Source organism: Ophidiomyces ophidiicola, assembly GCF_022830035.1.
Source record: "Ophidiomyces ophidiicola strain CBS 122913 chromosome Unknown scaffold_57, whole genome shotgun sequence".
Lineage (NCBI taxonomy): Eukaryota > Fungi > Ascomycota > Eurotiomycetes > Onygenales > Onygenaceae > Ophidiomyces > Ophidiomyces ophidiicola.
In genome coordinates, this window is record NW_026054697.1 from 34,027 (window position 1) to 49,262 (window position 15,236).

Consider the following 15,236-nt stretch of genomic DNA (forward strand, 5'->3'; position numbering starts at 1 on the left):
CAGTGAAACAGATGGGCGGTACGGAGTTACTGCATAGAGTCTCGGTGGTCAAGCAAATGTCACTGAGTGCCAATTCAAAGGTGTAGTCACTGCACTATCAGCGAATAACTTCAAGTGGAAGTCTTGAGACTGCGCTTACTTTATAGCTATTCGTTAGGTCCAAAAAGTAACTGTCTAAAATTTTATTAAATTGATAACTATACTGACTTCTTAAGTTTAATAAAAAGCCCATGGTCAGCAATCCTCTCGCTCAAAGTTGGTGCTATTGGGTTTCCATTGTCGACCTCGTCCAGCCACTCTGTAATACAGTCCTCAAGAATATCTCCATTGGAGCTTTTGATGGCAATGAAAATATCCCTCTTAAAAGTAGATGATCTGAAAATCTCTACCCATTCTGGCTCCAATCGTTCCATTTCATCAAGGTAATACTGGCGCAATTTTGTCTGCTCATGCTCCAGAAGATGATCCCAATAATGTGACTCGGCGTCGAGCTCATAGTTACTCAAGTCAGGCGCTTCAGGTCGGAAAGGACCTTCTAAAAATGCAGGGAAGGAGCATGCTTTCCAGGCTGGCAAAGCAGATGCACAGTCCCAGTTCCCCACTCCAACAAGAGTGCCATCGCCGTCCACCAATATATTATGCAGGCTCAGACCTTGGTGAAAAATCATCGTTGACTCGGCAATTCTGGTGGAGTCTGGAAACTCTCGCCACACTAAGGACTCAAGTCTCTTGATGATTGTCAGGCGCGACTCTGCGCCATCCAGTTCCAGTTGTTCACTGTTTTGCAGGTCGGACCGCCTTGCGAATTTGGTAATTGCAGATGGATTCTCCGCAAGGCGCAAGATGGTCAGAAGCCAATCTTTGCTAGAATAGAAGGGGCCTTTTGTAGTTTCTTGCATCTGGCGAGCTAGGAAGAAAGCTGTAAACGCAATTGGACCGACGGTAAAACCGCCAGATGTTGGCGTCTCCGGATAAATGTTCCCGATGCCATGGAATTTATTTCTGAATGTAATGGAGGCGTGAGTGGTGAATTGTCGCACCAGTGTCTCTTTGGCCGGATATGTCATTGCTCGCCAGGACTCGGACAAGGGCCTCCCGGGTATTTTATCCATTAGAATCCACTCAAAACCGGTCGAATTATGGGGCGTTGTGCTGTATGCAACGATTCGTGGTGCGGGGAGGGTTACCGAGCGCCGTATCCAATCTATGGTTGCAACTTCGCTCACGGTTCTGTAGTTGTGTTCGGTCGGCCTAGCCACTCGTAGAGTGAGGCATTGTTGATCTGTTTTCACATTGTAGACTTTGATGAATCCATCTTGGGCCAGAAGCTTGATAATTGGATGGGGGCGTATTTGCTCAATGGCCTGCTTTACGCTTTTGATATCCGGCTCGAAAATCCATTCAGGCGGTGGGGGAAAGCAATGTGCCACCCATTCAAGCTCTTGAGAATGGTTTGTTGTTGAGGATTCATCCATTACGACCGTTTAAAATTTAACGTTTTACTAGTGACTGGTCAGCGGGCCCTGGAATCCCATACAAATCAGTGACCCAATCACCTACAAGTATCGTGGGCCAGCCAAGAATTGAACTGCGACTTAGGAGTTGATTTCCAGACATTAGACAGGCGCGCATTGATGGGATCGCATGCCCTTCTTCCTTCCCAAACGCCACTGAAAGCTACGATTCCGGAAATGGAAGAAATTTCATTACGGCCTCTTAGCCGATATCTACAGTGGCCTCCAATATAACAACCTATACCCAAATAGCAGGAAATATGGGTTCTATTTTCTATTTCCTGGCCTAGTTCTATTTTAGATTGGCAACCCTGCTTGGAAGAAATGCGATAAATCTTTAGAAACCTCTTTTAAATTGATCACGATCCGATAGCGATGTCAGCACGCTATAAATAGAGTCTCCTTGACCTCCAAAATCCAGACCCACAAGTGAGTCAAGCATGGGGAGAAAAACACTTAAGGAAACAGAGGAAGCTAAGAGTCCTGAGGTGGTCAGAGAATTGGAAAATGGAAGTGATATTGAGATGTCAGATGGTATCTCGATCGTTGACGAGAGGCCCAAACCCGTCAAGCCCAAGGATCGCCCCTGGGTTAGTGAAATTGTTCGTAAACACTGCAGCAACACAAGTACCTCTATACCGGACATATTTTCTCAGGATGCGACTGTAATAACTATTGATTTGGTTAAACGCTTTTTCGACCAATTGAACGCTGCCATCCGAGAACGAGACAAGGCAGAAGGACACGAATGGTCCTCTACTGATATTGATACTATCAATTTTCAAACCTATAATGGGTTTCGAAACTCATGGCTTAAAACGGTGAAAAAGTTCCAAGAAAGAACGATAGACGCCAAAAAAGGCTGGAGTGATTTTGCAACTCTCCAGGCAAGCCTAGCCAAATTCAACAAGATGCACAACTTGCCAGAAGGTTGGAACTTGGATGTAAGTTGGGCTGAGAGCATTCTAGGGAAACAAAGTGCTCCGCCAACAGACGCTGGAAGTTCAGGTGAAATTAACGAGCTAGAATATGATCTCCAATCTTTGAGGATGAGGTCAAGACCAACATTCACAAGGGAGGACAAATGCAAAGTTCTCTACTGGTGGAAGGCTGGGAAATACAATATCGAGTGTTTTGTCCAATATAAACGGGGGGGTCGCTCTGTGCATCGAATTGAGTCTATGGCCTACCATGAGTTTGACAAAGAAACAGTACCTCGAATCCGCACTGAGGATAGACAGCTCTTTCAGACATCCGGCGACTCATGGAAATTTTCAGCGAAAGATATTGACAAACTCCTTGCTGTCGGGTGGAGAATCCCACGAGCCTACAACGCAAATGATGACGCTCTCCAGCATATTCGCCCTCCCAGCGCAGAATCATCAAGGACTAAATACCCGAGGACCGAATTGCTTATCCAATTCAAAGATGGATCAGTTACCCTGGAGACTCGAGGTGGGTTCCGTCGAGCTGTACGAAACAAAGGAGTGGCTGATAGGATGATCTATACAATGGCGGAGGAGAGAGAGTCGAAGTACAACTTGAGTACAGATAAGGCGTCAGAGAGAAGTGTTCACTTTGGGGGAACATCCCTGAGCGGGTATTCGGTTGACCGTCTCCGTCCGTCTGGAAAATATCCCCCCTACGCTAAGAGCAGTGGCTCTGCAAAATCTGAGCTCATGCAGGAGAACCACGAGCTGAAAGAGCGTCTACGCCTTTTGGAACGGCAACTGGAGAAACAGAGGTCCCTTTTCAAATCTTCTGATAGTGATGATGAGCACTTTTCAAACAAAGAATTATGAAAGCTTGCAGGAATGTACCAAAACCAGTCACGCTATTTAGAGCAGGATAGTGTGAGGAAGCTTGCCAAACTCTTATTCAACAGTGTATAACATGGTATAGCCGACTCAAGCTTGCTCAACCAAGCTTGTTCTGCTATTTACTAGTGGTCATTTTTCTTTTTAGCTCCATATGAATGCTTAGGATCAAATTGAGTTTATTTTTAGATAGGTGCTCGAATTTCATTGTTATTGCTTTATTCACAATCTACAATAGCAATTTCATAAACCTAGCAGAATATAATTAGACTACTAATAATGCAGTATAGTATACGACATGGAAGACAACTGAGAGCACTTTTTGTAGGCGAAAACTTGCTCAAAACTTGGGAAATACTTTTAAGGCTATCACCGGAGAAGTCATCATACCATGATGTATGGTTCAAATAGAGTGATGTTTTAAGCGCCTAGATTTGCTTCCGGGGACCCTTTCAAAAAGGAAACAAATTTAAGTGATAGAATACAGAAAACATATGTTGACATTTTAGGCATGCACAAAGAACATTCAAATAAATCCACCACTCTCCATCTTGTCCGCCTCTATCCCGTAGAGTTTCAAGTAACTGCTGTCTGTATCCCGCAAGCTCCTTTCTGTACCTTCCAGTATCTCTTTTATCATCTCGGAAATGAAGGCAACTTTGCTCTTCAGCTTCAAAAGTGCATATCGGTACTCCTCGAGCCGCGACAGTTCTCCCCTGAGGTATGAATTCTCATACGACAGATCGTGGAGCTGATCGGTAGAGTACAAGGATGAGGATCTCTTTTTATGAGACTGCAGCCGTGATGGTAGCCGTTCGAGTTTAGAGGTAGTCCCTCCATTCAGGAAGATTTGATGGTCAAGGGTTGAAATCTCCGGAATGGCGGGCAGCGGAGTAAACTGAGGCCGGGTAATATCTTCGCAGGGATAGTCCTGATTGCTTCTATTGTCTCTGCTGTGATCTTGACTCATTTTCAGGTAAGGACAATTCTAGAGTGGCTGTCAGTGTTTGCAACCATGGCTAACAACAAGGTCTTTTGTAGTTGCGCAGGATGGTCGGGATTGCGAGCAAACTTTGTTACCCATTTCATCTGATTTTTTAAGACGAGAGCTGCTCAACCTATAGTGGTATCTGATTTTGGATCGCAACCTGATTTTAATGGAAAGCAAAAGGGCAAGGGCTCGCCTGTATTTAATTTGGATCGCAATGCCATTATCTCGCATCCAATAGTTTGGATCGGCTGTAAGGAATCATTCTCCGAAGACAAGCCTGCCACCTCGCCTCCGGCTCGGTGTTCACCTTGAGCCGGTAGGTTTAGTACGATTACATAAGGTATAAGCTGAATCAGCTGACCGTACACTAATTCCCCAGCGAGCGAGCCACGAAAATCATGATATAGTAATTAAATTGTGTTTAACCCAAAATATCTCCACCCAACAACAGATAATTATACTAAACTAGTTGGATACAGAATTGGGGCAGCTTCTTCTTGTATGCCCTACAATATGACAGTTTGTACACCATGGTGGAGCTTGTGAGTGTGGTGCTGAGACTGGAGGTAGAGTCTCCATATGTTGAACAGCAGGCAATTCAGCTGCCTCAGCAGGTGGAATAATAAGATCCTGAGCTTCTTCTCTAGTTAAACCTCCGTCATGTTGAATCTGGTGCCTAGATCTATTGCATTTTTGCTTCTCTTTCTCATTTGCAGCAAGTATATCTTGTTTAGCTAGATCTAGAACCCATTGAACTAGCTTATCCTCTTCAACTTGGGTCAATCTTTGTGAATTTGCGTGTAAATTCACCCGTGGAGGCTGGTCCTTTAGTTGATGGGTAAGAGTAGAGTGAGGCACATTAAACAGGTGTGCAGCCTCATGAATTGAGGAAATTTCTTGCTTTTTAATGGCAGATATTGCTAATTCAAGCCTTCCCTCTATTTCTATAGAGTTTATTGCATTTTTACCACAAATTGGTGACATTATTGTGGGTTGAAGAGGTTAATTGAATTAAATGATTACGCGTTTGATTTTCGTGGCTCGCTCGCTGGGGAATTACGTTAACTAATCTTAATCTATAAGTTAGAAGTCCATTGAGCTGAGCTGTCAATAAAAAAACGACGGGCCGCTGGATGGCATTCAATGAAAAGAACAGCTGCAACAACACAACGTAGAAAACATGAAAACATAGAGCTATATATATGTAAAGCAGGCACTCATCTTGTAAAAGAAGCACCATCTCATTCACCCGCGCCCCCCAATACAAATCAATTTCCTACGACCTGCCAGCCATGTCAGCATTCACTGCCATTAACGGCCCGCCCACAGGCTCCCCACCCCCCCACCTGAAATCCAAGCAGGTTGCTTCTTCGGTCATAAAATCTTAATTTCAAAATATATCCAATTTCTATGTATTTTTTCTAGGCTTCTGATGCTTAGCCAGCTCATGATATATCACGGTAACTAGTCTCATTATTACACAAAACATCAGCTAATTCCAGTCCTATCCACAGCCAACAGTCAACAGTATTACTGTCAACGATGCAACGCGTAGTACCTTCCAGATATAATAAACTTTAACCGGTGGTGTCTTGTTGTTGAGCCACAACCCTAAACCCAAAAGCTGAGATAGGAACGCCAGTAATTAAGCCCCATGGTAACTTTACTCTAGTCAAAATTTCGATAGATTTTCTGCTAGAAGGACTATCCAACACAACTATATAGTCAATAGTAGGGTCGAGGACGCTTTGACGTTCCCACTCTCTTTAGTAGGTCCTGCATCCTCAGCCAATGTTTTGCGTTGTCCGGAATACGGTGGTCGGGGAGATATATTCTGGCCTCAAAGAGCACACAGCGAACAATTTTATTGTTTTTTAGCTCTCTGTCTCCGACAGAAAGTATGCGATCGCTAGTAGCTGCCCAGATATATTCCCAGTCCTCACCCGAAAAGAGCCCGGTAAATTGAGCGGAAATATCATCATCACATTCGGTTGCTTTAGAGGTAACAGATTCTGTAATAATCAGCTTAGGCTCAAAATAAAGATCTGGTCAGCATACCAGAATCCTCCAGTGCTGTGTTTTTATCACTTTGTTCATCTTTTCGGTTCAGGAGCACTATCTCAAGTTAGTATCAGTATATGTGAAACTCAGCATTTGATACCACTGTTACCTTCTTGAGCTTCCGGTGACCCCCACAAACTTGGATCACTTTCATCAGTATTATCGATATAGGGTTTTGTATTCCCACCAGGCAGTTTGGGCGTAGAGATTTCATTCTGTTCCATGTTGAGCAGTGTTTGTGTTTTGAAGTTAGAGGTGCTGACAGAGCTTAACCATATTGTATGAGACGAGCCTTTTCAATAAACCTACGTTTATAACTAGTCTGGCTCTGTTTGAGCTGTGTTGATTAAGGCCACCTAAAGGCAAAAATGGAGCTGCGATCTCAATTCAGATTGCAACCCTGCCTTCAACCTCACGCCAAAATCAGAAGTGCAAGCTAGACTCGGCACTCCGATTGAAGTCTTAATGATATTCGTTCGAAAATATCATAAAACGTTTCTCCAGCACTTTAGGAGTTAAGGGTTCATCTTTTTATTGATCTTAATTCACTTGGGGAAAATGGATGCTCATAGAAACTTATCATTGATAGGCCAGACGCAGCAGAAACAAGTGGAGAGGAGCCAGACCAGTGAAAGCTGAATTGAGACTAAATACCGCGATACATCATGAGCTGGTGAAATAGGGAATACAAATGGCTCAGCTGAATGAGCGGGTCGAGACACAAGAAGGGAGGACGGGAGTGGTAACTATGTGGCTGAATGGCTTTTCTCGATATGGCTCGATCGTCCTTCGACTATCTCTCGATTCAGACGAGAACGATAAAGGGGTAGGGAAAGGGAAGCAGTGGTGAACTCGTTGCTCCGAGGCCTACGACGGAAAGTACTAGTATCTAACGCACGAATGTGCACCAAATCGTGGGTCTGCTCGCAAGCTGATTTTAGATCACGGTATTTGAAGCCGGTATCTACAGCCGTACATACCGCGGCTGTACCCGTACTCACAGCTTGGCCCGCAACTGATCCCCCCGGACCACGTCGCTCTATATCTCAATCATTGCAGGGAATTTGAAGGATTTATTGCTGGATTGGCATCGCATCGTGATGCCCTTCTTCCTGCTATCATCGGCTGTATCAGGGACCGTGTCTGCTGAAGCTCGGTCAGCTGCCTCGAGACGTTCGTGAAGATGGTCTAACGAGTCCTGGAGGGAAAATTTCTCAATGATCAAGCGGTCAGCTTTAGAAAGCTCGGCCATCTTGACATTGTAGAAAAGGCTGCTGAATTTGGAGGATCAGATACAAAATGAAATTTATTTGATTTGGCTGCATATCCTCTTGTTAAAGGGGTTATTGGAAGATAGTTGCAGCCAACTCGCTATCACGTGACTGTCTGGCAGGAAAGAAATCTCTAAGGCACAGAATGAATATTTCTGCGCCGCAATATCCCAATCCGTATTAGTAAAGTTCTGAAATTGCTGGTTGGCGCCGCGACGATTTCCAACAAATTTGAAGAGTTTGTCTCGCTAACGCAAACCTTCATGATTGATTCAATATCAAGGACGACATTCAGGTGAACCAACTCCACTTGGTGTTTCTGATTGCCATGTAGGAAAGGGACAGTCGGAAACTATGCTCATCGTGCCTACATATGCAACTGCAGCCCATATGGGTAGTTTTTCTTTTTCTGGCTGTAAAGGATTTATCAAGGAGAAATATCGAGATAGCTTATGTAACCCTCTCTAGTCGACATTTACTCCGAAAATACCCGAATGACTTCAGCTGCAAATCACATGGCTGACGCAGCAATTTGACATTGAAAACTATATGCATACATATGCAACGACGGCCCGCTGCATCTGCATTTGCCATAATGGAATATGCGGAATAAAATATCATCCATACAGTGCGAAGTAAAATTTTTGTAACGCCTCTTGAGTATGATATGATTTATGGTAGATGCCCAACAGCCTTTTGGACCGCGGAAGGCAGCCAACGGCACCCAATAATGCCTAATCATGCTTTCATTTGTAAGTACCACAATTCACACCCGAAGGCCGAAACATACTGGCGATGGTGGGAGTAGTTTAATATTTTGATCTAAAGATAGCCTCTCAGCGAAATGACCCCGTAATATCTGCTATGAACAAGACATATTTTGCGCGAATGAAATTCCACAGTCTTTTTATTGGAGATATACCTCTCACGTGAGGTTGGTGTTGCCCCTCATTCAAGAACTAATCCAATTTACGCCACACTCATCGTCACCTTAACTCCAGCGTCACAGCAAGCGAAAATTGTTCACGTTATAAAGGAGGCCTGCGGTTTTGAAAATCGGTTTATGCTTAAGCATAAATACTTGGGTTATTTCCAGTAAGCGATCTGGGATACACGCGCGATCGTGCTAACCAACCTCAAGAGTTGAAATGCAAAATACTGACAATATGATCGAATATTTACAACTACCAACGATATCGCAAGCCGTTGCGGACGAAGCAATTCATGCAATATACAAATTTCTCCGTGACCACCCAAAAAACGAGTCGTGGCGATTCGACCTACCTCTTGCTTGCCAGCCAATCGTGCAAGAGGCAATCAGGGTATACAAAGAGGTGTGTGATATGGAAACGTGCACCTGGTAGAGTAGGTCTAATTGTTTTCGTAGAAAAAATCCTTGCACAATACCCCCATCCTATTTTCGCATGGAGCAATGTTAACGAAGATTTTCAACGCTGGAGCCCAATACGATACATTAATCATTCCACTTTTGTCGATCAATAACCCAAGAGTATGTCTAAGGCAAGACGGAAAACAAATTATTATTGACTGGAAGTGGGGCAAAGTGCTGTTTGTGTCGAAACCTATGGAGTTTTGCATGGAGGAGGGGAAACAAGCTGGAGGAATTGTTGTCCAATTTGAGAGGGGAAAAGTGTGAAGGCTCACGACGATAAATGGCGTAAAGACTTTAGTCTCAGGCTACAATCTGTGTTGTTCAGCAGCGTGCCCAAAGATGGGTTATTCTGAAGGGTCCATAAGGTACGCTATCGAATATGACTAACTTGATTGAATGATATGTCGAGATCCATGTGAAAACCATCCGTTGATACCGAAGCTGCACCTTGCACTTGGCCAGGCCATAAGTCGAGATTTGTGGCGTAAAAACCGTCCATTGACATCGGAAATGTACCTTGGACCTGGCCGGGCCATAAGTCAAGATTTGTGGCGTGAAGACCATTCATCGACAATAAAGGCTCGCTTTGAACCTGGTTGGGCCATAAATCCAAGTTAGTTTGAAACGAACTGGCCGGGCTTCCGAAATCAAAGCTAATCAAATCCTCCGCCGGTGGTTGCCACGGTGTGTTTCCCAGGGTAGCAGGTTGATAGCCTGCGGGAATATTTTGACCTTGGTGTATTATGTTCCGTTGACCTATAGATATGTTAGTTGTTTATAGCTCTGTCTATTCCGGTCCGGTCCAGTGCAGGTCATTTCTTGGACTTACCGTTTTCAATAGGACTTGCCGTCTGACCCCCTGTCCCATTCAAGGTCAAAGCATCGTAGCCATGTGGGATGCCCATCGTCGCGCCGTATCGCGTCGGCCCTGAGAGCAGAGGCCGGCCATTTGAAACCCAGGTGGCAGGCTCGTTGCCGGATCCATATTCCGTCGTAACGCTACCCGCTGGCGGAGGAAGCCCAGAGGATCCATTCGATCGACCCTTTACACCAAAAGCACCAGGATTTGCGAACGGGCTGCCCGCTGGCCAATTGGCGGTCAAGGTGCCCGGTGTGGGGGCTGGGAGTGACCACGGTGTTGCCAATGGTTGGGGGGTTGCACCCGAATTGTTGGTGGCAAATCTACTTGAAGAACTTGGGTTGTTGTCCAATACCACAACTGGAATTGTACCAGCATTGAGATCCTCTCCTCTTGGTGTGCTGAATGTTGCGAGTGATGTTATCGGCGGGAGCTGTTGGCCATTTCTACGGGACAAAGGCGGCGGTCTGTTCATTCGCTCATTGGTTGCATCGTGTCCTGCTCGGTCACTCTGAGGGTCATCATCTATTGTTTGAGGTCGACCTTCAGGGCGCATGGGTTAGCTTTAGTCCCTGATCTGCTGTACCGCCAGTATTGGGCTTACCATTGCTACCCGTTTCACTCCGGCTTTCCAAAGCCGTCGGGTTTATTGCGTCGTGAGCTTGTTCCTGATTCTGCTCGAGCCTGCCGCTCGAATCGTGTGAGGCGAGTCCATTTCCTGGGGCATTCAGTGAAAATGGGTCATTACGATTCGGTCCGCGTCCTAGCGCTCTACCGTTGTCATGATCGGGGTTCTCAGGGGGTGGAAAGGCAGTCGAATGTTCGGTATGAGAAGCGGTACCGGTGGGTGGTCCTTGGGGCAACACACCTACTCAATCATTAGCTTATTGCCAGGCAGGCCGGCCATTTGATGTGAAAGGTGCATCGCACAGCCGGTGGTCTATCGTCACGTTACCCATTGGCAGGGGAGGAAGTGCAGAGAACCTGTTTGATTGCGCCTCGACGACAAAAGCTTCTTGACGTATAAGTGAATTATTCGTCGACCAATTAGAGGTGAAGGTGCCAGGTATAGGGGCCGGCACCATCGGCCAGTTGTTGGAAGGGGCCAGATTTCTAGCAGCAAATCCACTACGAAAGTGACTCCAAGAACCTTCGTTCCAACCCTCTCCTCTTGGTGTGCCTGATGTCACGACTGCTATTGGCGGGAGCCGCTGCGAAGCTCCCAGGGAAATAGAAACTAGTCTGTTGCTTTGCTCGTTGATCGGATTTTGTAAAGTTTGTCCTCCTGGAAGGCCATGGTTGCTTGCTGTGCGCCCTAGGCCTGTAATGTTGGACAAATTAGCTTCTCGTCTCACAAACTGTTCGCTTCATTTACCAAAGCCGTTGCTAGCCGCCATTCCGTTCCTCGACACTACCAGACCCGCACCGTGCGTTGGTCCTAGAAGGTACCCATTGCCCGGGCTGGGTGCAGCGTGTTCGTTGCCTGCGAAATTTAGCAAACAAAACTTCCTCCATACAACATTGATATTGTACCTTGTCCTGTTGAGCCCTGAGGAGATGTATCTTCGTTGTTTGGGCCGTGTTCTGCTGCTGTGTCTGCTCCTCCATTCCAATCAACTACCAGGCCCTCTTGCGCACGGTCACTTTGGCTCCAGCGATTCTCATTGTTCCGCGGACAAGGACTAAAAGAATCCCCAATATGGGAAGAGCCGCCAGCTCTAAGAAATAACAGTTAGTTTGACTCACCCAGCCCCTTCCCCAAGACTAATTTCCCATCCGCAGCTACTTTGAAATTGCTGAGGGCAATCCATCTTACCGCTTGAGTTCTTGGCCCGTGAGGTATCTTTGTCAAAATCTCTGGGGTTTCCTTACTTGGGAAGTGGAAAGGTTAAAATTTAAAATAGACCCTTTACAAAAAAGGTCTCTGATATTAGAAATAGCGAGATATTACTAGATGATGATATTAAATAAAAACAACATTACCTTTCAACTAAATCTTTTCATACTAACATCAGAAGGCACTGAATATCACCACAGGCATAATATTCTTAAGGTGCAAATATCAGTTCCTTGGAGATATCATCTACTTGTAAACATCATTCTTTCTTGAGGTCAAAAATAACAGGACATCATTATAGGCTCAACGGAACCAAACGCTACTATACATTGATAATCTTAGATGCGGGGTATCATCACGCGAACCTGCCACGTCTTGGATCGAGCCGGAACAAGGGTCTTTCATGAACGGATTGGATTGCAGCCCTGTTTGAGGATCATACTGTTTAATAGTAACTTGAAAAAGAGTACCTGGTCCAATCTGATTGCGGTTCTGGTTTTGGATCCTATGAATTGCGCCGTATTATGGTCAATCTCTTGGTAAAAGATCAGTTCCGGGTTGCGATTTGATTTTATATCCTTTATGCCTGGTGTGTCAGTATTGGTAATATTTAGCCCTTCATGATGTCATTAACATCACGGTACGACCTAGAGGCCGTGAGGGACTCTACTACCCATGGTAAGACAACTCCCAGCGTGGGGTTATCAAAACCACAGGGCTTTCCACTGTAATTTGCCCAAATTTTTTCCAGTATCGCATATTTCCCCCCCCACAATGTCATTCAGCACAGATGGGGAGCCGCCTCCTAGAAAAGATGCAGTTGCTCCAGAAGGTGCTTCACCAATGGGCAGCGACGAACGCGTCAGCAAATTCTCTGAGTAGGGACTTCACACTTTACTGTGCTTTTTTTTATAGACGGCTAATCTAGAACAATAGGGATCTAGGTTCACCAACCATTCCAGTCAGCGTCAGCCATACAGCCTCTGCCTCACCGCAGATTTTTTACTTGCATTTACGTCTTTTGACTCGAGCCTCCACCTACTTCGAGAAGGCCTTGGAAAGCAACCGGTTCGCCGAAGGCCAAGAACAGAAAGTGGACCTAAAGGAAGTTGACCCTGACGTTTTTGGCTTTTTCGTTGAGTGGCTGTATCGAGACCGTTGGGAGCATCAGGCCGAACCGTCCGCATTGCACGAGACTGCTATCCCGCTTTTCACACGTGTCTACGCTCTTGGTCAGAGACTTTTGTGTCCCCTCATGGAAGAAGCTGCAGCGAGAATTGTCTATGAGAGCTGCGACGCATTGGGAAACAATATTTCGGATACAGTGGTATGTGACCTGCTGGAGCTTTCGGAAAGCGAGTTGCCGTCCGAGGATACCCTCGGTGATCGGATCCTGTGGTTGGCTGTGGAGAGACTTGAAAAGCTACAGAAGTTTGACAGATTCAACTCCCTTGTACTTGAACGCAGCAACCTCGCGATAGGTCTTTGCAGGCGCGCGGGCCCAAGAAAATGGAATAGAGAGAAGAAAGTGAGCTGCAGATTCAAGAGAGAAAGTGTCTACTGAGCATGAGATGCTAAAGCTAGATGTTTAGCTTTTGCAAGCGCCATAACAAGAACCCCTTATTTGTTCTCTGAATTTCTTGAGCTGCACCCACAATATACTCACCTAATAGGTTAAATCATTTCAATACGTTGAATCGAGGTTGAAAAATCAAGCTTTAGTAATACAACTGTAGTTAAAGTCTCCGCGATTCCGGTATGGTTATTTTCCTTCTTAAGCCATGATTTCATCTTCACCTAGTGAAGCTTCATGCTAGCCCTACAGATTGCCCCATTGCCATCCGAAAAGCTTCTTGACCTTGCTGCAGCATACCATATTTGTTCTCTAAATGCTGCCGGAGTTGTACCACCTCCGCAGATTCAGCTGCCAGAAAATTGATCTCTTTATCACTGTAGCAAGCTAACACTCTTGGCGAGAAAACCCCTGCCAAAGGAGCAACTAGATGTCGTTCAACCACTTGCTTAGCCACCACGTCGATAAAATACTTGCGCTCTGCCTATTCCATACAATCAGTAAAGTTATAAAAAAACGAATGAAACTTGTATACCTTATAGTATGCATTACTTGCATTGACAGCCTGTTCAGCGGAAAATTTGTCCATATTTTGTTTTACAGCCTGTGGAAGGATTCCATTCAGAATGATAGGGTCAACATAGCCTTTCGTCTCATAACCTTTACCACTCGTCCATGTCTTCTCATCCACATCAATGGTGGCTTTTTTAGCTAGTCTTGAATGCCAGCTGCATAGCTCTCTTGATTAGCCTTCTGAAGAGAGTCTGTGAAATAGTGGTTGTAAGTGATCGGATGCCGATTCTTGTCCTGTTCGACCTTACGTAGTTCATCTAAGGCAGCCTGGTGAATTGACTTCATTACCGGAGCTACAGCAAAGTCAAACAACCGCTGTTTGATTTCTGGTGCTGTTGCGTGGTCCAAGATGAAGTGTAGAAACCTTGTGCAGGCCGCATGAACTCTCACAATATGCCTTTCAGCTATTGCAACCCAGTCTTCTGATTGCTCCCAGAATAAATGACTAATAAGCATAGGATTAAATGTTCCAGGAATCTCTCGGCCACGACTTCTCCCCAGCATCTGAACCACCTTTTCAATTGTTATTGTCGTTTTCAGAGACTCCATTGAACTTCTTGATGACTGGGAATCTTCGTCGATTTCCATCTCAATAGAAGACGCCGTAGACTCTTCACCAAAGTCGGTTAATGACGGATTTTCGATTTGATCTTTGGGTCCAGTTTGGCTCATTTTCCTTGCAAAGGATATATTAAGATGCTGAATAACAGCCCTAAGCCGTCGCACATTTTTGTCGTACTCTATTGGAGCATCTGTCTCAATAACCCCAAAGAATTTATCCTCGTAGTTTCCATCCAACCCCATTTTAACGGTGTCGTATGCGGTGTGGAAAATGTCCGCAAGAAATGATCGTTTTTCAGCCAGGGCACCACGGCTTCTACCAAGAATTTGAAGGTCATTGTGCACATGTTGTGCCATATCGTCCAACTCTCCAGCTCCCGCGCACCAAGGCGTATAGTCTGCTTGGAACAGATCATAACAAAACCTACGTAGACCATCGCGTACCTTATTCGGGCCCATGGATTTTAACGCCCCCTCATTTATCATGTAGGCCACACATGGTCTGTTGTGGGATCAGGTATAAATAGATCTACACCAAGCACTGGCCTCTTGGCTCGTGCTGCGAGCTACCAAACTTGGTGTTATATAAGCATATTACAGGACTGTTAAAATGTTTTCTCTCTCCCATGAAAGTACATATCATTGTTGGAGCACTTACAAGGTAAATATAGAATCACTCGCTCGCGGGCCAGCCCGCAAGTCACATGGCATTATTTTAAGTTTTTACATTCAATTGTCACAATGTTATCTATGCTGTAACATTCAACTGTCGCGATGGCCAGGCTC

At 45.3% G+C, this 15,236-nt stretch overlaps 8 protein-coding genes across 8 annotated transcripts; 3 read left to right on the plus strand and 5 right to left on the minus strand.

Moving 5' to 3' along the window:
* Positions 1 to 197: 197 nt before the first annotated feature.
* Positions 198 to 1,475, minus strand: LOZ57_006795 (uncharacterized protein; the record flags this gene model as incomplete). The annotated part of the gene is made up of 1 exon (XM_049255810.1): positions 198 to 1,475. One exon carries the CDS (start codon positions 1,473 to 1,475, stop codon positions 198 to 200), a length of 1,278 nt encoding a protein of 425 aa, XP_049105220.1.
* A 479-nt stretch (positions 1,476 to 1,954) lies between these two features.
* Positions 1,955 to 3,316, plus strand: LOZ57_006796 (uncharacterized protein; the record flags this gene model as incomplete). Its single annotated transcript, XM_049255811.1, has 1 exon — positions 1,955 to 3,316. The coding sequence occupies one exon, from the start codon at positions 1,955 to 1,957 to the stop codon at positions 3,314 to 3,316; it is 1,362 nt and encodes a 453-aa protein (XP_049105221.1).
* A 541-nt stretch (positions 3,317 to 3,857) lies between these two features.
* Positions 3,858 to 4,301, minus strand: LOZ57_006797 (uncharacterized protein; the record flags this gene model as incomplete). The annotated part of the gene is made up of 1 exon (XM_049255812.1): positions 3,858 to 4,301. The coding sequence occupies one exon, from the start codon at positions 4,299 to 4,301 to the stop codon at positions 3,858 to 3,860; it is 444 nt and encodes a 147-aa protein (XP_049105222.1).
* A 1,746-nt stretch (positions 4,302 to 6,047) lies between these two features.
* Positions 6,048 to 6,607, minus strand: LOZ57_006798 (uncharacterized protein; the record flags this gene model as incomplete). Its single annotated transcript, XM_049255813.1, has 3 exons — positions 6,048 to 6,334; positions 6,381 to 6,437; positions 6,493 to 6,607. 3 exons carry the CDS (start codon positions 6,605 to 6,607, stop codon positions 6,048 to 6,050), a joined length of 459 nt encoding a protein of 152 aa, XP_049105223.1.
* A 2,213-nt stretch (positions 6,608 to 8,820) lies between these two features.
* Positions 8,821 to 9,311, plus strand: LOZ57_006799 (uncharacterized protein; the record flags this gene model as incomplete). Its single annotated transcript, XM_049255814.1, has 2 exons — positions 8,821 to 8,988; positions 9,042 to 9,311. 2 exons carry the CDS (start codon positions 8,821 to 8,823, stop codon positions 9,309 to 9,311), a joined length of 438 nt encoding a protein of 145 aa, XP_049105224.1.
* Positions 9,312 to 9,417: 106 nt separating this feature from the next.
* LOZ57_006800 (uncharacterized protein) lies at positions 9,418 to 11,717 on the minus strand (the record flags this gene model as incomplete). The annotated part of the gene is made up of 7 exons (XM_049255815.1): positions 9,418 to 9,803; positions 9,877 to 10,449; positions 10,511 to 10,774; positions 10,862 to 11,227; positions 11,282 to 11,389; positions 11,440 to 11,624; positions 11,653 to 11,717. 7 exons carry the CDS (start codon positions 11,715 to 11,717, stop codon positions 9,418 to 9,420), a joined length of 1,947 nt encoding a protein of 648 aa, XP_049105225.1.
* Positions 11,718 to 12,517: 800 nt separating this feature from the next.
* On the plus strand, positions 12,518 to 13,307 carry LOZ57_006801 (uncharacterized protein; the record flags this gene model as incomplete). Its single annotated transcript, XM_049255816.1, has 2 exons — positions 12,518 to 12,621; positions 12,680 to 13,307. The coding sequence occupies 2 exons, from the start codon at positions 12,518 to 12,520 to the stop codon at positions 13,305 to 13,307; spliced, it is 732 nt and encodes a 243-aa protein (XP_049105226.1).
* Positions 13,308 to 13,551: 244 nt separating this feature from the next.
* On the minus strand, positions 13,552 to 14,909 carry LOZ57_006802 (uncharacterized protein; the record flags this gene model as incomplete). Its single annotated transcript, XM_049255817.1, has 3 exons — positions 13,552 to 13,800; positions 13,852 to 14,027; positions 14,138 to 14,909. The coding sequence occupies 3 exons, from the start codon at positions 14,907 to 14,909 to the stop codon at positions 13,552 to 13,554; spliced, it is 1,197 nt and encodes a 398-aa protein (XP_049105227.1).
* Between the last annotated feature and the right edge of the window lie 327 nt (positions 14,910 to 15,236).